The 22,643-nt window shown below is 32.1% G+C and overlaps 1 protein-coding gene across 1 annotated transcript; it reads right to left on the reverse strand.

Annotated features, from left to right (window-relative positions):
- Positions 1–488: 488 nt before the first annotated feature.
- On the reverse strand, positions 489–22,190 carry LOC143064478 (GTP-binding protein Rheb-like). Its single transcript, XM_076237330.1, has 7 exons — positions 22,031–22,190; positions 19,308–19,379; positions 18,628–18,695; positions 16,306–16,388; positions 3,839–3,895; positions 2,185–2,314; positions 489–706 (listed from the first exon to the last, which is right to left on the reverse strand). The coding sequence occupies exons 1-7, from the start codon at positions 22,077–22,079 to the stop codon at positions 611–613; spliced, it is 555 nt and encodes a 184-aa protein (XP_076093445.1). The 5' UTR covers positions 22,080–22,190; the 3' UTR covers positions 489–610.
- Between the last annotated feature and the right edge of the window lie 453 nt (positions 22,191–22,643).

Here is a 22,643-nt window from a genome sequence, read left to right on the forward strand (position 1 = left end):
TAGAACCAACAAAAATATAAATGAATCCACAGTATACAATTAATCCATATTTTGAAGTAAAATTACAAGTAAATGATTTATGTTACATGTAGCAATTGTAAAGTTGCAATTAAAACTAATATAATTATTTTCAAACCTTGATTTATTGTCATCTGAAAAACTTATTAATTATATAAATATGTCATACTGAAAGAGCACGACTTTAATAAAACATCATGTCTTTATATGTTCTTTATATTTTGGGTGATAAAACATTTCATGGATTTTGAGAGAAAAGTTAAATTATAAATGTTTATGTCCAACAGAATGCACAACTCCCAAAGAACAAAATGCAGAAATTGTCATAACTATTGAATAGACCATTTTTCTTTATAAGAACAGACATTAATTCTGCAATCTACATGCCTGCCTGTATTAAATTCGATTTAGTCAATAACATTTACCAGTACTTAATTCATAATTCATTAGTTTATAAAAAACAAAGAAAGATAAAGCATTCAAACTTATTCCCATATAACCTCTACAACCATTCAGTTAATATCATTTCACTAATACAGCAACAGTTGTGTGCAGACCAGTGTATTCATGGAAACTGTATAAATTCCAGCTCCTAAGATATAGAGCATCCTCCTGGTTTTTCGGGCGTACCTCCACCCTCTGCCCTCTCTATAGCAGATACTATCTGTATAAATACTTCATTCACAGTCTACAAACATACAAATCATGAAACAATGAATATTCATAATTATATAAACACAGAAACTCTAGTGTTAAATATGCATGCGTGGAATTTCTGACAGACAGGTGTCCAAATGATATTGTCTGTGCAATTTTATGTAAATACAGCTTATCATTTTGAAGGTTAATGTCTGATCAATTATATTATTTTGCAAAGTACAAATTATGTTAAATTTTTAACAGGAGACTCAGAGTGTTTACTCAGCAAGCCTTTTTATTTTTCACCTCATTCGGTCCTGCTTTTTTTTTTTTTTAGTTTATTCTGACATTTTTTTACATAAATTGCCATCCTGACTTTTTTCTTTTTGCAAAGTGTCTCATCATGCCTTTTTTTAACTCAAAACTCCTGTCCTGTCTATTTTTTTCATTTTCATCCTAGCCTCCTATGTTAACATTTCAGACATGTTTTTCCCTTGACCTATAGTCCACTTTATCATATCCATTTTGACCTCAAATAATGATGATTTGATCAACTATCGTCATAAACATTTAGTCGATGAAATATGGAGGACAATGGCCGGGAGGTCATCCTTGTGAAATTGGATAAGGACTTTAAGGTAGTATTGGTGTCTTTCTCCATCTTGGATTGTAAATAACAGAGAACATAAGGTCCAGATTTATAATCAAATAAACAAAATTTGATGAGGAATGCAGATAACTAATGTGAATTTTCATTTAAATGAATAATATATAAAATTTTAATTTATTAATATTAATATTTGTACAAGCTAAGATTTTTTTGCCTCATTTTTATTTTATCTGCATTTCAATTATAAGTAACTTAGAAATAGTGCATTTTCTGAAGTTCTGAAGGAATCTACATGAAATTTGCTATTTGTATTTGAGCCGGGGAAAACATACTGTGATCCTATCTTTTCTTTTGATATTCTCAAAGCATTTCCTAAAAGCTATCTTCTCGTATCTTATTTTACAATTCTATTATTTAGTTTAGGTTTAATTTCACAATATTTTTTCCTGTATAAAATGTGTCATTATGTCACAACCAGTAGCTTGAGAATATGTTTGTTGACCTATCATTTTTATTCTATTTTTGAACATGTCTCAATATATACTACGTTTTGGCACCGCTGTTATAGGTTGGGGGGAAGGTCTGAAATACAAACATGTTTAAACCATACACATTCTTGAAGTGTCTTCCCAAGTCAGGAGATTTTTACTCAGTGGTTGTAAATGGTCACTGTCTATCATATTTGGTTTTTGTTTTGTAATTGTGGACTTTCAAATTATCGAGCCTTTTATAGCTTGCTATACAGTATAAAATTTGCACATTGTTAATTACCTAAATCTACTTCATTTAGAATTTTTGAGATATTTTTCTAATTTGCAATCATACAACATCGTTTTATTCTTATATACAATATTTTGGAAGAATGATATGTTTAAAAACAAGTGAGGTTGAGAAGACAAATTTGTATATGAACTTGCCTGATATTCTTTTGCAGAAGTTTCCAAGAATTTCACATTCCATTCTGAAGCCAGTTTCTTTCCTTCATCCACTGACACCACTCTGTCATTTTGTAGATCATTTTTATTTCCTACCAGCACTACAGGTATACTACAACAACAAATAGAACCTGTTACTGCAAACATTTATTTTTATTATCCTGTACATTTGTTGCACACAAAATGATAAAAAAAATGTTGATTTAAATATATTATATGAATAAAAGAGACAAACAAATCATAGCTAATATATTCTAAATACATGTATTTTCACATTTTTTAGCAGCCACTGGACATTTATGGAATAAAAACTCTACAAACCTTTCACTAACAGTTTTATGCTTTATGGCAATACTGTGGCAAATGAAGTATGATGTTGAAAACATCTCAAGACCTTCTTCTACTGGGATGGGGAGTAACTTTATATTGACTCTACTTTGATCTTGTATAAGAAATCCCATCAATTCAGAACCCGTAAGCATTATATTGACAAGACTTTTGTGATCAACTCTAAATTATAACCTTTTAGATTCAATATAATAATTTACCAAAGCTGCTCGTAAAGAAGTCTGACTGAAATTTTTAAAATATTTTCTATGAATGTTTATTTTATGCACAAATAAGTATTGTGTTTAATGTTCATAACATTCAGTCAAGGCAAACTAAAATTAGAGAACAGAAACCAAAATTAAGCATTTTTTTTTATTTGTAAAGGGACATAACTCTAGAACAGTTAAATTCATACTGGATCTGTTTTGTGGTAATAAGCATTGTGATTCTTAAAATTTGATTGAGCCAAACTAAAGTTAGAGAACGGAAACCAATTTTGGGACGTATGTATGGGCAGACAAGGGTAATAAACAGCTGCGCCATGAGCGCATGATACGCCCGACGTCTGGTGTGGAAGTTTAATGCAATAATCATATATAGTTTCTGAGAAAGTTTTAAGGAATAACCATATATTGTTTTTGAGATACGGCGGGACATGTGAACCCCCCCTCCCTCTTTTTTTTTTTTACAAAAAACTAAATATCACTAAAATAAAATTTTGAATCAAAACCAAAAAGTATACAGATCTTTAGATTAATATAACAAAGAAGTGTGTAAAGTTTTAAGTAATAATCATAAATTGTTTTTGAGATACGGTGCGACATGTAAAAAAAACCTCCTCCTTTTTTACAAAATACCCCCTCCCTCTTTTTTTTTTTTTTACAAAAAACTAAATATCACTAAAATAAAATTTTGAATCATCACCAAAAAGTATACAGATCTTAAGATTAATATAACTAAGAAGTGTGTAAAGTTTTAAGCAATAACCATATATTGTTTTTGAGATACGGTGCGACATGTGAAAAAAACACACCCCTGTTTTAGTTACAAAATGCCGTAACTCAAAAAGTTTTAGTTTTATTTTCACCAAAAAGTATACAGATCATTAGACCATCATAAGAAACAACTAAATTAAGTTTCATGAAATTTGGATGTCGTTCTCAAGTTACGGTGCGACATGATTACGCCGTACAGACGGACGGACACTGGACATTTGTATACCATAATACGTCCCGTCAAAATTTTAACGGGCATATAAAATTTTGACGGGCGTATAAAAACTAGATACCCCTTAGTCAAAACTTACTTGGAAGATCCTTTCATATCTAACAGCTTATCATACACAATTTTAATCACATCAAAACTGAAAATATACAAAGAAATATCAAATTAATACAGCAACACTGTGTCATCAGCCTTAAACAAGTTTCTAAATGGTAAAGCTGAGGTCAACTCTTGAAAAGTTTTATAAATTCTATAATTGTTTGATTGAGCTTTATAAAATATGTATTGTAACAATCCAACAAATCTCCATTCCTTGAGATCCCTAAAGGTGACTTTTAAATGCATCTTAAGCCCAGCTACCAAGAGTGAATCAGACACTGCTAACCCTTAAGGGCATACGATACAGTAGAGATCCCTCGTTGATTTTTTCTTAAAATTTTGATAGAAGGTCAATTTCAATGTGTACTTTTCAAATATGCAAAGAAAAAAGTACCTTCATGACCTACTTTTTGAGATAATTTGGTTTGAAATTTACATATTTGGAAGAAAATGCCTGAAATTTCTTAAATAAGGACTTTTAAAGAAAGTAACAATACTTTTGAACGAAAAGTCATAACTTAACCGGGTTTTTTTGTAAAATGTTCCCTTGATCCATGGCATCAACATGATAAAACAATTTTAAGGTTAAACCAAATTATAATTTTCCGGATTTAGATTGCAATATGCGAAATAAAGAATTTGACCATATTTTTACGTCTTTTCGGAAGTGCAGAAAAAATTTGATCGTTGATTTTTTCTTGAAAATTTGGCGGAGTGTTCATGAAACAGTACTTCATTGATTGCAAAAGAAACAAGAGGCTCTCAAGAGCCTGAATCGCTCACCTTAATTCTTTTGGTTAAATCTCTCATCAATGATTATTTTGGCTTTTCAATTTATTTAAATGTTTTTTGGATCGTCCTATTTTCTTCAAAAGCCAAAAAAAATAATCATTTTCTCCTATGTTCTATTTGAGCCATAGGAGCTATGTTTCTTGACATACAAGGAAATAAAATATAAAATTTATACTAGATACTCTGAAACTCATTTAGCCTAAGTTTGGCTGAAATTGATACAGCAGTTTCAAAGGAGAAGATTTTTTAAAGTAAGTCAACATGATGAACAAATTGTGAAAAAAGTCTTTAAAGGGCAATAACTCCTTAAGTGGTCAATTGACAATTTTGGTCAATTGACTTAATTGAAGATCTTACTTTGCTGAACATTATTGCTGTTTACAGTTTATTTCTATCTATAATTATATTCAAGATAATAAACAAAAACAGCAAAATTTCCTTAAAATTATCAATTCAGGGGCAGCAACCCAACAACAGGTTGTCTGATTCATCTGAAAATTTCAGGGCAGATAGATCTTGACCTGATAAACAATATTACCCAACGTCAGATTTGCTCTAAATGCTTTGGTTTTTGAGTTATAAGCCAAAAACTGCATTTGACCCCTATGTTCTATTTTTAGCAATGGCGACCATGTTTGTTGATAGATCATAACTTCGGATACAATTTACAAACTAGATACCCTAAGGAACATTCAGTTAAAGTTTGGAAGTATTTAGCTCAGTAGTTTCAGAGGAGAAGATTTTTGTAAAAGATTACTAAGATTTACGAAAAATGGTTAAAAATTGACTATAAAGGGCAATAACTCCTAAAGGGGTCAACTGACCATTTCCGTCATGTTGACTTATTTGTAAATCTTACTTTGCTGAACATAATTCCTGTTTACAGTTTATCTCTATCTATAATAATATTCAAGATAATAACCAAAAACAGCAAAATTTCTTTAAAATTACCAATTCAGGGGCAGTAACCCAACAACAGGTTGTCTAATTCATCTGAAAATTTCAGGGCAGATAGATCTTGACCTGATAAACAATATTATCCCGTGTCAGATTTGCTCTAAATGCTTTGGTTTTTGAGTTATAAGCCAAAAACTGCATTTGACCCCTATGTTCTATTTTTAGCAATGGCGACCATGTTTGTTGATAGATCACAACTTCGGATACAATTTACAAACTAGATACCCTAAGGAACATTCAGTTAAAGTTTGGAAGTATTTGGCCCAGTAGTTTCAGAGGAGAAGATTTTTGTAAAAGATTACTAAGATTTACGAAAAATGGTTAAAAATTGACTATAAAGGGCAATAACTCCTAAAGGGGTCAACTGACCATTTCCGTCATGTTGACTTATTTGTAAATCTTACTTTGCTGAACATTATTCCTGTTTACAGTTTATCTCTATCTATAATAATATTCAAGATAATAACCAAAAACAGCAAAATTTCCTTAAAATTACCAATTCAGGGGCAGCAACCCAACAACAGGTTGTCTGATTCATCTGAAAATTTCAGGGCAGATAGATCTTGACCTGATAAACAATATAACCCACGTCAGATTTGCTCTAAATGCTTTGGTTTTTGAGTTATAAGCCAAAAACTGCATTTGACCCCTATGTTCTATTTTTAGCAATGGCGACCATGTTTGTTGATAGATCATAACTTCGGATACAATTTACAAACTAGATACCCTAAGGAACATTCAATTAAAGTTTGGAAGTATTTGGCCCAGTAGTTTCAGAGGAGAAGATTTTTGTAAAAGATTACTAAGATTTTCGAAAAATGGTTAAAAATTGACTATAAAGGGCAATAACTCCTAAAGGGGTCAACTGACCATTTCCGTCATGTTGACTTATTTGTAAATCTTACTTTGCTGAACATTATTCCTGTTTACAGTTTATCTCTATCTATAATAATATTCAAGATAATAACCAAAAACAGCAAAATTTCCTTAAAATTACCAATTCAGGGGCAGCAACCCAACAACGGGTTGTCTGATTCATCTGAAAATTTCAGGGCAGATAGATCTTGACCTGATAAACAATATTACCCACGTCAGATTTGCTCTAAATGCTTTGGTTTTTGAGTTATAAGCCAAAAACTGCATTTGACCCCTATGTTCTATTTTTAGCAATGGCGACCATGTTTGTTGATAGATCAAAACTTCGGATACAATTTATAAATTAGATACCCTAAGGAACATTCAGTTAAAGTTTGAAAGTATTTGGCCCAGTAGTTTCAGAGGAGAAGATTCTTGAAATAGTTGCGACGACAGACGACGACAGACGACGGACGACAGACGACGGACGACGACGGACGCCAAGTGATGGCATAAGCTCACTTGTCCCTTCAGGACAGGTGAGCTAAAAATAGGGGTCCATGTGCTTGTTTTTTCAATAAATGCCATATACCTTAATATTTTACGACGTCTGTCAGTATGGTGCTAAATTACGTTATGTTAAGTTTTAATCGCAAAAACGTCGTATAATCGTTCCCGCCGTACACGACTATACTCTCAAGTATAATTATGCAGGTGCTTTCAAAAGCGTTGATACTTATGATGGTTCCTTGTAAAATGGCAAAACATTTGTGCTAAACATTTACGAAACGAAATTTGGACAGAAACCAATTATAATAAAGAATGGGATATAACAAAGGTTTCCAGCAGATTACTTTTTAACTGTACGGCAATAAAGAAAACTCTCATATTAGTATAAAGGTGCATATCCGTCCGACATTAGTTCTAAATTGATTCATGTACTGAAAGAGGATAGAACATTATTTCAAAGGCCTTGATATGGCAAAATGTGAACCAACTATAAATTAAGTGAGGTGATACCATTAAGTGACAACCGTATATAATCTTCAACAATGACAACCATATAACCTTCTACAATGACAAAACCGATAAGGAGTACTTCTTGTTTTATAGTTGAAGCTGTTTCGTCTCATTATTGCCTCAATCGATCGAAAATGAAGTTGTAGTATAACATTTCATATGAAGTACAGCAGCCGGTATTAGAAAATAATATTGAACGATGTCATTATCAATAGATAACTTCCATTACCTTTTATGCGGTGTATAGATATTTATATGATATTGGCTTACTTGTTTGTCTAAGAGTAGAGCTATATTGCAAACACGTTGTATGATCTGTTGTCCGATCGTCTAACAATATGTTTGTTACTTTTCTTAGAAACAACCTTACTGAATGACTTCATATTTGCTCATCAGCTTGAAAGCGACGAGTTTTGACGTGTGTGTACACTTTCTGATCTGTCTTTCTGCAATTAGTGTACATTTGCCGATTTTCAATTTTTATCTCTCAATAAGTACAATAGGGATGTACCTATACAAATAAGAAGACTTGGTATGATTACCAATAAGACAAATCTCAACCAGAGACCAAATAATGTAGAAGTTAACGACTATAGGACATGGGACAGCCTTCAACAATGAGTAAATCCCATACCGCAAAATCAGCTATGAAACGCCCCTACATGACAAATTCAAAACAACTGAAACGGGAAACGTACGGCCTGATTTAACAATGAACGAAATACAAATATGATGTACGATAACAAACGGTAAACATTGAATAATAAGCTCTTTTATTAGCATGTGAACGGTTATTTTCTTGTTTTGGTCTATTACATCCAGTTTGATATACAAAAAAAAATACAACCAATTAATAAAACTGACGTGTGACAGTTTTGCATCATTTGGTACTAATTTGCTTAAAATCAAACCAAAAATGACACAAATATATTTTTTTGATATCGTTTTAACATACTTTTATTGACAGTTTTTCTGCATACACTTATATATTTTTAAAAATATCAATTTTAACTCGGCAATTTTTGTATGTACAAAATGCAAGTCCAGAACATGATGATACACTCTATTCATTATTTTATTTACGAATAGGGTGTTGTACGACCTTGTCTACTCATGAAGGTCTCGCACATGCAGTTGGTTTTGTTATTTTGTTGGTAGTTTGTTAAATGTGGCTTTACAATGACAATACTCCATACAATTTTGAGTCTGCCAAATGCTACACAAAAAAAATAAAAAAATAAAGACACAAAATAATTTAATTCTGATTGTTTTTAATTCAAGAAAGCATTATTCTCTTCTGTATCAATGAATGAAAAAAACTGTTCTTGTCATGAAAAATATTGCATAAATTTGTTGAGGATAGCTGTTTTGTCTGTCACTCTTGGTGTTCCATTGATACGTTTTTCAGTAAATACCTGCTGTACACCACGGTTGTTATGATTTTTGTGTATTGATTTTAAATCATCCAACACCAGACCCGATTCAGCCATCCTACGCGCCATAGATTTTGTTAAAAATTTCTCATTTATCACGGATTCATAAGTTTTCTCATTTCTCTTTGTTTCTGTGTCAAATTTCTGTTGCTCCATTAGGGATTCAATACTGAAAGAATGTAAAAGGAGTTCTTTCTTACCAATGCTCGATTTTTCCAATATACAATTCAACGCTGAAACATCTCCTATTGCGTTGTGAGCATCAAACTGTCCTCCACAAACATTTTCATACACTGTAGTCTGCTTATAGTTTGGAAAACCCGGAAATTGTTTTTTGAACAAAGGCAAGGTATCGACAAAACCCTTAACAACTGTTTTGAATTCGGCAAAACATGTAAAATTCTTTATATTCAAAATTAAACGTTTAGAGTCAAATAACTTGGCGTTATGGCCCATTAGTATTACTGGTTTGTATTGACTTAGCCATATTACAAAATTTTGAAAAGCTGCTTCTCTGTTGGTTGCTCGTATTGGTTTACCATGGTGAAAAAGAACACCCCTTCATTTGTAAGTCCAGTGACAGCGCTACTCATCTTTGAAATGGGCTTGGTTGGTTGTATGTAACAACTAAATTCATTATCGTTAAATTTACAGGCTATTTGTAGAATTTCACAGTCCTCTTGTAACGAACTGGTCTCCAAGTCAAACACAGCAAAATTACCATAAAAATTGGTCACAGTTTCTATGTTAGGACGATATCGAATCCCAGGTATATTGTTTATCTCAGTGACCAGTGAAAAACCAACATCACTTTTATACGTAGTCCCTTCCACTTTCTCTTTCTTAGCTATTTCTGTTTTTTTTTCGTTATTTGTTTTAATTTTCCTTCTTTTCACCTCTGGTTGTTGGTTATAAATCAGTTGCCGTTTTCGCTCTTTTGAAAGACATTCGCTTTGTTTCTTTGTTATTTTGTTGGGCGATAACCCAGCCTCTAAATGAAGTTCCGAAATGTAATGGTATCCAATATTTTTCTGAGCTACTGTAGCAGAAACTCTGTTCTTCAAACTTTCACTGGCACTATAGCATATTCGCTTTGGTGCTTTAGACGCGAATATGCCATTTAGAGACTCTACATCTTTTGTTGATCCCCCGGGTGCAAGTTTATGTGAATTGTTTGACATTGTCTCAAATACAATGTACAAATCATTGTAAAGGTCATCACCGGATAATGCTTTTCCGCCAGGTAGGGATTTAAAGCTGAAGTTATCATTGTCCGCTTTACACCAATTACCGCATTTCTCATGATGACCAAAAGCGTGTGGAACTATTGAGGTAAGTGTTTCCCTAAGTGCATTTTCTTGGTTTCTGTTTTGTGATATAGCATAGGAAAAGCATTTTTGAAAGTACTTTATAACTGTGGTAGTTAAAGTTTTGTGTTTTTTCTGCAATGTGTTATACATTGAATTTCCCACCGACTTCCTTGAATGATTTATATCACTCCACTTTTCCACTTGATGTCCCAATCGTTCCTTCACTTGGGACAGTGTGGCAGAATCGTCATCCATCACTAACACACCTACTTGTGTTCCCCCAATATCTTCTAATATTTTTAGAAGTTCAGCTCCCATATGTGCCTCCATTGCTTTAGGTGATTTATTCCAGTTTTTCTGGCATTCATGATTTTCTAGTTCTTTACCCAATTGCGATGCTTTTAAACATATCCGACAGTGGTCTGAACATACTTTGAAGTTTAAAACTTTTCCAGTGTTTTGCCCAATTACAGATCCAACACCTGAGTGGCTACTGTACGAACGACCGGAGCCCCTTTTTTGCCAACACATGTCGTATTTAGCCGTTAACTTTGGAATGTCAGTGCCGTTTGTGGTTTCTACGTTTAACTGCTCCCTGTAGTGGAAGAAAAATCAAATCTATGAACCATTTCTTAAAAAAACACAAATAAGGGTCCAAAAAGGGGACCAAAACAAGCAATTTTCAAATGACAATAAGTTGTGTTTTGTTCAGTTTTTTTTATTTTTGTGAAAATGTACCATCAGGTGAAATACCATAAGGAGAAGATGTGTGAATATATATTGAATAGTATATGGTGGCCGGATGCGGCAATTTCGCCATTTCGCCTTTTCATGTTTTCTCCTTTCACTTTGCAAATGCGAATCGAGAAATCAAGAAAGCAAAAAGCAAAAGCGCGAAAACACGAAAGCGAAAACGCGAAATGAATTTCTTGATTTCGCGTTTTTGCTTTCTCGATTTCCCGATTTCCAAATTTCTTGAATTCTTGATATCGATTTCCCGATTTTCCAATTTCTCAATTTTGTACTTTATTGGGTATTTTTAACTTTTTTTTTATTCAAGCGTCACTGATGAGTCTTTTGTAGACGAAACGCGCGTCAGGCGTATATACAAAATTTAGTCCTGGTATCTATGATGAGTTTATTTTCTAGATTATGCAATCTCGATTGCCCGATTTCGCGTTGGAAAAATGAAAGAGGAAAACGCAAAAAAAGATAAGGGAAAATAGTCGCATCCGGCCACCATAATAGTACCATATTTTACCAAAAGAAAATGTTTTTTTTTTAAATATCATAGTTTGTTCAAGGGTTGGTTTAAAAAAAAAATCCCCCGCAAGATTAAAGATATTAAAATTAAAATTTCTTTAAAAGTACTTTTTCCCCTCACCATTGAAGAAATTGTGGGGGTTACAATTTATTTTGCTAGTTCTTTCATTGTATAAAGTCTGAAGACAGATTCAATATGTAGTGTGCAATAGCAGAGTGTAAATCGTGTAATTTCAAGTTCTATGACTTAATTAATTCTTTGCCAGAAACCTATTATTTGTTTTATTTAATAACAATTCAAATTCAAACATGTATTCATTTTTTTATATAAATAAGGCCGTTTGTTTTCTCGTTTGACTTGTTTTACATTGTCCTATCGGGGCCTTTTATAGCTGACTATGCGGTATGGGCTTTGCTCATTGTTAAAGGCCGTACGGTGACCTATAGTTGTTAATGTACGTGTCATTTTGGTCTCTTGTGGACAGTTGTCTCATTGGCAATCATACCACATCATCTTTTTTATATTAGAATTGTATATTGTGTCCATTTTTGCTCCTACTGTTTAGGGATAGACTTCTGCGGTCGTATCCATCTGCGCTCGGCGGACCAGTTTATTAATCAATTCATGTACGATAGATACTTTGTCGTGCTACCGTTTTTGTTTACATTTTTATGGAAATGTGACATTTTGTTTTATCTTTCAATATTCACTAGCTATTCCCGGGAGGCGGAATAAGACCACCAAATAAAAATTTCTTGGATGGAAGTTAATGCACTCGTCAAATGTGCGTCAAATACGTGATTTTCCTATGACAAGCAGCCAAATGAGGGGATCGGACAGTGCAAAAAATAAAAACCTATTCAGTTAATGCACTCCTCTAGAAATAACAGAAGTTAGCTCACTCGAAGATCAAATGAAAAATTATCAAACAAATAAGATAATACCGTTCTGTGTAAAGATGCATAAGGGACTGCATTAATGAGACAACAACCCGACAACCCAAAAAAGAAAAAAAATATCTAGAGATTTAAGTAGCGGTCTTCAACAACAATAAACATGTCTATACATAGTTACATTCATTATGCCTCCGTTTACATATTAGTTTACCTTGTTTTCTCAATCTCCTCTTGAAGAGCATTCACACATGACGTTTTTGCAATCTCTGAAAGCGGCTTTTGAATCTCCCGTTCCCGTTTTTTTAAAGTTTTGGCTGTTGCTCCTGGAATTCCTAGCGCTGTAACAAACTTGTTAAGTTGTCTTGGACCAATACCAGCCTCAATCATACCTGCAAATGATTACATTTTTTTGTGTTTATTGATTTAAGAAGATGTGGTAAATAAACTCATCATAGATACCAGGACTAAATTTTGTATATACGCCAGACGCGCGTAAGAGTGCTAATGAGACAACTCCCATCTAAGTCACAATTTATAAAAGTAAACCATTATAGGACAAACCCATCTCAAAAAGACTATGAAGATTTAAGTATTTTTGCAATAAAATGATGATTTTCGTTCAGATAAGTGTCCGTTATATTATCGAATACAGCGCATATTTGAGTCACAATAGTGATCATATTTCCAATAAATAGTAAAAGGTTAATACTTTTTAACCATTTCTAAAAATATTCAGGTGCCAGAAAAAGGCCGACTCCTGTAACATGTGGTGGTACTTCGTCGGTTTTTTTTTCCGTTTTGGACATTATTCAGTGCCATAATATATATGTACTGTTACACTGATCCTCCTTTTAATGGGGTTTATAAACTAAAATTATTCACAACTCGTCTTCTTTAAACCAATAGTTTTTAAGTTTTTACATGGTATTTATAAACAATGACTGCTCATTTATGAATTATAATAACATATACAAGTAGAGTTACATGTCTTTATTTCCACAAACTACTACATGTATCTTGTGAGAAGCACATTAAAAAGTATATTCAGTGTGCTGATCTTATACAAAGGCCAAAGCAGGTAAGGTATGTGTTGTCTCATTTAAATAACATGTTAATGTGATAAATGTGCAATTAGATATTTGCCACTGGACGACAAGCAACTATCAATACTAATAATTACCTATTGCAGCTTTTGTGTTGATGTCAAAAATTGCAGGTCCTCTTGTTCCGTAATGTGTTTTATTTGTTAAAATGTTGTTAAGCATATTACAGTTCAAGCAACGAATTGTGAGATAGCTCCCAAATCCTTGCAGTTTTTCTTTCTCCACGTTGAGTAGATTAAGCTGGGCAGTGCAATTAACGTTTTGACAGCTATTCAGTGCTTTTGCCAGACTGAAAAGCTCCACAATTCTTCTACCATCTTTTCATGTTATCCCGTCGGTACTTTCCTCTGTGTCTATAACCATTTCTTCATTTTCGTCAGGCAACGTTGTATTTAATTTGTTGTTGTTCATTTCCAGTATTTCTTTTGATCTACCAGCTCTTGGCGGATTTCTCCGTCTTTAAGAAACGGCATGGCCGCTTTTTCAGCAGGTACTTTTTTTAATTTCGCGCAACCGGATTTATGACGTCAGTGTATATTCCGCGAAATTATGACTTCATTTAAAGCGACGTCGCGAAACGATAACGTTCTTATTAGAAACATCGCGAAATTACAACGTTCTTGTTACCAACGTCGCGAAAACAACACGAAAAGTTTTGAAAATGTTATTATCTGCCCCTGCTACTGTATCGTATTCCCTTAAGGGCACTGTAAGTGCTACTTTTAATAGCAAGCACAAATTCTTCCTTTGCAAGGCAAAACAACACAATTGCTTAAAAAGGAATGAGTAGTTATAAAGTATGGGGATTATTTTCCACCTTGACTAAATAACTGTTTTCATTAACAGACTGCATAAATTCAACCAGATGCTCCCCAGGGCGCAGTTTTATACGACCGCAGAGGTTGAACCCTGAGCGGTTGGGGCAAGTATGGACACAACATGCAAGCTGGATTCAGCTCTAAATTTGGATTGTGATAAAATAGTTGACACAGCATAGGTTTCTGACACAGAATGAATGTGGTCTAATGAACTTAAAATATTTTTTTTGCCTTTGAGCAATTCACTATGCTGTTGAATATTAATCCTCTCAAAAAAATGTTTGAAGAAATTTTCTTTTTTTTTATGAAATCTGAAATGAGAAAAATTTCCCCCCCCCCCCCATTTTTTTCACATCCCCCTTTCCCTTTTTCCAAAACTGATCTCAATTCAAATTTCTAATGGAGTTTGCAACAATAACTCTCATTTAAATACATCATAAAATATATTAAAATGTAAAATAAAGTGCTTGTTATCACTGAATGGTAAAGATTGTTTTAATTTATCAGTTGGTAGTAAAAGTGAATATACATTGTATATTGTATAAAACAATCATTTAAGATGATTCAACTACTATTCTGGACAAAGAAAGATAACTCCAATTGAAAATTTCTTGCTATTGCACGATATTGTGCAATTAGATATTTCTTGCTATTGCGCAATACTGTGCAATTGAAAATATTTGCTATTGCACAATACTGTGCAATTGAAGATTTCTTGCTATTGCACAATACTGTGCAATTGAAAATATATGCTATTGCACAATACTGTGCAATTGAAGATTTCTTGCTATTGCTGAATACTGTGCAATTGAAAATTTCTTGCTATTGCACAATACTTAATATAATAATTTTGGATCCTGATTTGAACCAACTTGGAAACTGGGCCCATTAGATTTGGCATATCAAAGAACCCTAATTATTCAATTTTTGATGAAATCAAACAAAGTTTAATTTAGCCCTGATTTGGACCAACTTGAAAACTGGGCCAATTATCAAAAATCTAAGTACATTTTTAGGTTCAGCATATCAAAGAACCCCAAGGATTCTTTTTTTGTTAAAATCAAACTAAGTTTAATTTTGGACCCTTTGGACCTTAATGTAGACAAATTTGAAAACGGGACCAAAAATTAAGAATCTACATACACAGCTAGATTCGGCATGTCAAAGAACCCCAATTATTCAATTTTTGATGAAATCAAACAAAGTTCAATTTTGGACCCTTTGGGCCCCTTATTCCTAAACTGTTGGGACCAAAACTCCCAAAATCAAACCCAACCTTCCTTTTATGGTCATAAACCTTGTGTTTAAATTTCATAGATTTCTATTTACTTATACTAAAGTTATGGTGCGAAAACCAAGAATAATGCTTATTTGGGTCCCTTTTTGGCCCCTAATTCTTAAACTGTTGAAACCAAAACTCCCAAAATCAATCCCAACCTTCCTTTTGTGGTCATAAACCTTGTGTCAAAATTTCATAGATTTCTATTTACTTTTAACAACTAAAGTTAAAATGCGAAAACCAAGAAAATGCTTATTTGGGCCCTTTTTGGCCCGTAATTCCTAAAATGTTGGGACCAAAACTCCCTAAATCAATCCCAACCTTCCTTTTGTGGTCATAAACCTTGTGTTAAAATTTCATAGATTTCTATTTACTTTTACTAAAGTTAGAGTGCGAAATCTAAAAGTATTCGGATGACGACGACGCCAATGTGATACCAATATACGACCAAAAAATTTTCAATTTTTGCGGTTGTATAATAAATAGTAATATTTGATGATGGAGATGGATAAGAAAAGAAACAAAGAATCACAGCTCACTCATTCATATTAGTAACCATTATGTGTTTAGGTAATAGCCTATATTTTGTGTGCTTCTCAAAGTTAATAAGTTCCTTTCATTTTAATGTCAAAACATACCTATTGCATCATCCAGTGAAATTTGATCAAACAAGATATTTGCTGCACCAAGCATACTCTAAAAGAATGCTGAATCAAAACTTACCTTTTACGAGAATTTACTGAATACACTAAAACGTAACCATCTACAGAAATATAATAACTCTGAGGTAGAATAGAATATTCATCCTGTAAAAAAGATTATAATAATATAAATTATTATGTTCAATCATAGACTGCAAATGATTACTAAATTTCTTTTCAGATTTTAATTTCATTCAATAAAAGTATACGTATATACAAAACCAGATGCTCCACAGTGCACAGCTTTATACGACCGCAGAGGTCGAACCCTGAACGGTTGGGGCAAGTATTGACACAACATTCAAGCTGAATACAGCTCTGAATTTGGATTGTGATTAAATAGTTGACACAGCATAGGTTTCTGACACAGAATGAATGTGGTCTAATGAATTTCAATTTTTTTTCTGCTTTTGAGCAAATTACTATGCTGTTGAATATTAATCCTGTCAAAGAAAAAATATTTGAAGAAATTTTCTTTTTAAATTCTGAAATCAGAATTGAGAAAAAATAATTGACCCCCACCCCAATTTTTTTTTTTCACTTCCCCCTTTCCCTTATTCCAAAAATGATCTCAATTCAAATTTCTAATGGAGTTTGCAACAATAACTACTCTTAAATACATCATAAAATATTAAAATGTAAAATAAAGTGAATATACATTGTATATTGTATAAAACAATGATTTAAGTTGATTCAACTACTATTGGTTAAAATTAATATTGATTAATAGTAACTTAAAATAAATGGGGAATGTGTCCAAAAGGACACAGATGATGCCCCCGCTAGCATATAACATTATAAAGGGACATAACTCAAGAACTGTAAAAGTGAAGCTGCCAAAAATTGAACTTAAACTGAGGTTAGAGGTAATAAGCATTATATACACATTTCATTAAACTTAGTTGAGACAAACTTAAGTAAAGAGAACAGAAACTAAAAAAATCTTCAATTTTTCCACTTGTAAAATGCATAACCCTAGAATGGTAATCAAAGTGCTTGTAATCACTGAATGGTAAAGATTGCTTTAATTTATCAGTTGGTACTAAAGTGAATATTGCATTGTATAATGTATGTAGCATTGATTTAAGTTGATTCAACTTCTATTCTGGACAAAGAAAGATAACTCCAATTTTTTAAGAAGATTATATAAAGCATTTGTTTTAGGTGATTCAACAATCATTCTGGACAAAGAAAGATAACTCCAATTTATTGACTTGAAACTACAAAAATACATGTTTTTGGCCCCCTTTTGGCCCTTTTTTCCTAGACTGTTTGCTCCATAACCCTTAAAATATATCTCAACCTTCTACTTCTGGTATTAATCATTGTGGTACAATTTCAGAACTTGTAATTGAAATACTTATACACAACTTAATGTTCTGACACTAGATCAATGCTATTTTTGGGCCCCTAATTCCTAAACTTTAGGGACCATAACCCCCAAAATCAATCCCAAGCTTCCTTTTGTGGTTATAAACATTGTGTTAAAATTTTATTGATTTCTGTTTACTTATACTAAAGTTATTATCCGGAAACCATCCGTCTTCGGAAGAGGACGGGATACCAATATATACGACCACAAATTTTTTTGCAGTCTTGTATAAAAAATACATGTAAATCATAAAGAAGTCCTTCAAAAAAGTATTTTGTCATTATATCAATGCTAATTGTTATCAAATTATTTATTAAATATCGTCAATGTTTCTTTTCAAGTAATAGCCTTCTCTTTGAAAATTAAAGACATTACTTTTTGTGCAGAGACAACACAGTAAAATACCATTCTCATCTCTTTAAGATTATAAATTGAAATTAATAATAATATTGGTTATTTTTTAAACGTTATCCCACTTTTGACATGCCATCATATGTACCAATAGAGTTGTAATCATTTTAGAAAATAATAATAAAAGTGACAAAAGAAATAATTATTATAAATCAAAAGCAGTTCACATTAAACAATACTAAAATGTTTTACAATTTTAAAGAACCAATTTAACAAATTTGAGTGTGCTACAATTAAAAATTCAACAAAAGAAACCTAATGACTACAGTAAACTTTCTTCAAATTTCAAGCACAGATCCACAGTAAACTATAATTTTGTTATTTTGTTCATGAACTTTTACAGACATAAATGTAATTATAATTCTTTTACTCTTCTATCCAAAAAAATACCAAAAAGAACTTTTTCTCAAGTAAAATGTATAATTTTACAGAATCAAAACAGTAATTAATTAAAGTACAATTTGGCATAACAACAATCTAACTTTTATCAATGTACAGAGTTATCTAATATCACTTTTATAGTAATTTTCACTGAATAGAAGCGAGCCTTGTGTAACCAACCTGTCCTGCTGTGTCAACAACTTCTAAGGCATACTCTTGTCCTTTTATCTTTAGATTCTTGTGGAAGGCTACAAAATACAAAACATGAAACTTTATTATTGTATATTCAGTGCAATTTTGGTTAAATTTATTTGTGATACAGATGTTCCTATTTAAAATATTTTACCAATAAATGTCCTTCATACAAAACTTGTTAACTTGCGTTTGTGAATTTACATTGTTTTTCCTTTTAACAAAGTATTAATTGTTGTGATTAAACTTCAAAAATTGATAAAATCTGATATGCTTTTAAACATTTCATTTAATATTACCCAGTGTTTTCACAAGGATATCTTTAGGGTGAATTCAGGGATTCATTTCTTTTCATCATATTGAACATTTGCTAGTTTGTAAATGATTTACTACTACTATTATAATAATCCTCAATATTCCAGTGGTTAGGTTTGTTAACTGTGATCATTTCACTGATTAAACTTTATTTACACTGATGTAAAGCTTAAGACCAACAGCTGATCCAGATAAGAATTATTTGAGTTACAAATGTAATATTATAAGACCTTACCAAAATCAACTGAGCCTCACTTCTGCAAAAAGAGATGAGCTCTACTCTAGGACTTCAAATAATTTTAGCGAAATCCCTGATTACAATTTTGAATATGAGATTGGAGTTTCATACTTACTGTTTTCTATTGTTGGATCATATGAATCAACAAACTGTTTTTCTATAAACTGAATGGTAACTGATGATTTTCCTACAATATAAAACATAAAACGATAATAAAGACAATAGCCAATAATTACAGCATGGTAAGATTTTATTCTGGTTTATATGTTTCGCCAACAAGCGTGGTTTTGAGGACAATATAACATATGAAATCAAACAGTGAAGTACAAAAAATAATGTTACAAAAAAGGTTGTTATGACAAGGTTATAGATATAAATAGAAAGTGAAATAACAGTGTTCTAGCTACAAAGTTTGAACATGGCATAGCACTGGCCTTTTTTTATTGAAGGCCATGCCTTTTATCTGCTGTTTCTCAGGGGCCCTGCTGTTTTAGCACTTAAATCCAGCATTTTCTGCCTTTGAAATACTGGCAAATTTGTAATTCTATGAACAGAAAGTTCAGTTAGCTGTGTAAACTCTATAATAAAGTGCATATCTTATCCTGACAGCTTTGGTGTCAAACACCTTGGTAATTAACACCTATTACATGTACCTTAGGCTTTAGGTAAATAATAATTTATGTATTTCAAAAATGTTTGACAAACAAATTTGATTTATTTCCTCTTTTATATCACCTTTCACGTTATACTCCTTAGTTACATTAATGTTCTTTTTCGTAAAAAAAAAAAAACTTTAATAAATTGAATGCAAATGCATATCAGATGTTACTTTAAAATATTTTTCCACTGGAATTACTTAATTTTACTTAAAAAATTAACGTTTTGAAAATTATTTGTTTCATCTTAAATTTCATTAATAACTGATCTATCAAATGGATTGAAGGAATACTAGTTATACATTTTGAATTGCCGTTTTTATAAGATGAAGTATGAATTCCTAATCGGCGACAAGGTCCTTTAAAACTTCCATAGTCGCCAATTTAAAAAACACACTTCATCTTATCATACATGTGATGGACTGTGAAACTCAGATCAGGAGATTGGGAAATTTTGGTCAGGAGATTAGGTCTCAGATCAGGAGGTTTTTTATCGACATAAATTTTGTTGTAAATGTAAACGTGAGATGTCAAAATTGTCTTTTAAAGTGGTTTTTCTTCAACTTTCCATCTGAATGTAATATGTTTATACAAAATGTAGTACCCTTGTACTTTTAAATTTTCCTTATCTTTATTCTATCTAACATCCTTTTTTTCCAGAACATTTGTTAATATCATACTTTTATCTTTTGTTTATTCTTTAATCATTATGACATTCACTGCAAAATGATTTATTTTGTCATATCATTAATTTTTTTTTTAGGTATGTTTCTTTTCTATTGAATGTTTCCTTTATAAGCAGACATTTTAGCCAAATGGTCCACATAAACCTTAACCGAAACTTGGTTTTACCATAGTTCTTAAGTTATATTCTTATTAATTATGAGGCTTAAATAATTGCCCTTTTTCAATGACATTCATGCAAAAATTGCCTTTTTTTCTGACTAGCACCTTGCCCTTTTAAAATCCTGGCTAGAACACTAAATAAAAACCTAGTTAAGTTAAAAGTGAAAGTAAGTCAATAAAGTTATTTATCAATGTGGTTAGCTGCTATTCTCACACGTCTGTGTAGTTTTTTTCAGTCGCATTTTGTAGAAATGATGAAAGTACATCATAAAAATGTCAGTTCATTTCTAAATTGAACTTTACTGGCCATCCCGTACCAATACAAATGTACATCTTATTGCTATTTTTCATGGGTGGGTGTTTTCACCACCGAACACCCCAAAAACCACCAACCACTTAGAAAAACTGTGATATTATACATGTACTATGAAATGATAAAACAAATTATATTACGTAAAATTTAATCAATTTTCAGATTTTTGATGGACATTTTATGTTAAAATTGATAATCAATATAAGGAAAAAAACGTCTCCGGATTCATCACTCTCCTGATTACATTGTGTGTGTTAATATTCATAATTAGTATTAATCAGTACAAGTATCCTCGATCTCTGTTCTCGGTTGGATTCTGATATTTGTCTTTTTTCTTATAATTGGTACAACTATTTTATAGAAGAGAAAGAAAAAGAAAATGGAAAAAAAAATATATTTGAGGTGTCCATGGGGGTCTGCTGAGTTCAAAAAGTGGGGTGTTATAAGACTCTCTCTCTCTGTTTTCTGTGGATATTTGGACTCTTAATCTTCTGATTTGTTGAATTAATAACTTGAATATTATATTTAAGTCACATTTTTAACGATAAAAAAACAAAATAATAAACTTTTGGGGTGTTCGGTGGTGTGCGGTGGTGAAAAGACCTCACGATTTTTCATCCATTACTGGACATCACAAAAGCTCCCATAAAATTTTGACGTAATAAAAGAAAATATCTGAACTCACAATAGAAAAGTAATTAACGTAAGTCAAAAGTTCGAGCGGGACACATTTTTAAATAGAGATAAGGTGTATTCAACTGGCTTCACTCCGAGGGATGTCATGATGTTCAGCATCAAAGTTCCAGTATGAATCATCAAAAGGCTAACAGGGAGTACTTGCTTCCTTCAGTAATTTGTAAAATGTTTTACATTTTGACACAGGAAGGTATACCAATAGGGATGTAAGATGAATGGGGTATACGATTTACTATCAAAATATCTGGGCACCGTTACAAATGTACACAAATGTACATTTTTTGTGATTCAACGAAAAGAAAAGTTATATGATACAAAGGAACCAACCAACAGATCTGAAGCCCATTAAAGCTATTCTTTTTTGTTTTGCTGCCATTTCTGTTGATCACAACATAAAAGGACAAGGTCTGATTTTTTGTGAATGTAAACACGTTTGTTTTTGTTTTCAAACCATGTCAATGTCGCATTGCAAAATTAATATTGACTTCCGGTTCTTATTGTTTTTCCGAGTTACGTCCCCTTGATACGTGAAAAGGACAAGTCGCCCTATCTCGACTCGACCTTTTTTTTTGTCAAACACAGAAAGGTCGAATCATATATATAACGTAACGATCTTGCAACTTGACATCGACATATCAAATCACTAAGTTTTTACGTGCTCCCTGATCCAGTATTTTCAAAGAAATCAATTATTCTCAAGTTTTGTAATTTATTTGGGATGCAAAAGTGTTGTCACAGGGACTTTCTATACTGACTAACAGAAAGTTCCTGGTTAACCGAATCAGATTTTGTATGAAATCGCTTTATTGGGAAATGTGTACATGATCAACTCTTTAATATCCCATCATAGTAAAATAACAAAGAGAAGCATTCATGTTAACAATTACATGTTTATGCTAACATGCCTGACTACCTCAAAAGTAATGTTCGCTTAAATCAT

Source organism: Mytilus galloprovincialis, chromosome 2 (genome assembly GCF_965363235.1).
Source record: "Mytilus galloprovincialis chromosome 2, xbMytGall1.hap1.1, whole genome shotgun sequence".
In the NCBI taxonomy this organism is placed as follows: Eukaryota; Metazoa; Mollusca; class Bivalvia; order Mytilida; family Mytilidae; genus Mytilus; species Mytilus galloprovincialis.

What these genes read in the sequence shown, in the direction of transcription:
- LOC143064478 (XM_076237330.1), bottom strand. Translation starts at nt 22,079, where the DNA reads ATGGCAGCAAAACAAAAAAGAATAGCTTTAATGGGCTTCAGATCTGTT. An exon ending in AATGGGCTTCAGATCTGTTG is followed by an intron (nt 19,380 to 22,030) that starts GTTGGTTCCTTT and finishes TTTATATTGTAG; the next exon opens with GAAAATCATCAGTTACCATT. An exon ending in TCAGTAAATTCTCGTAAAAG is followed by an intron (nt 3,896 to 16,305) that starts GTAAGTTTTGAT and finishes GTATATTTTCAG; the next exon opens with TTTTGATGTGATTAAAATTG.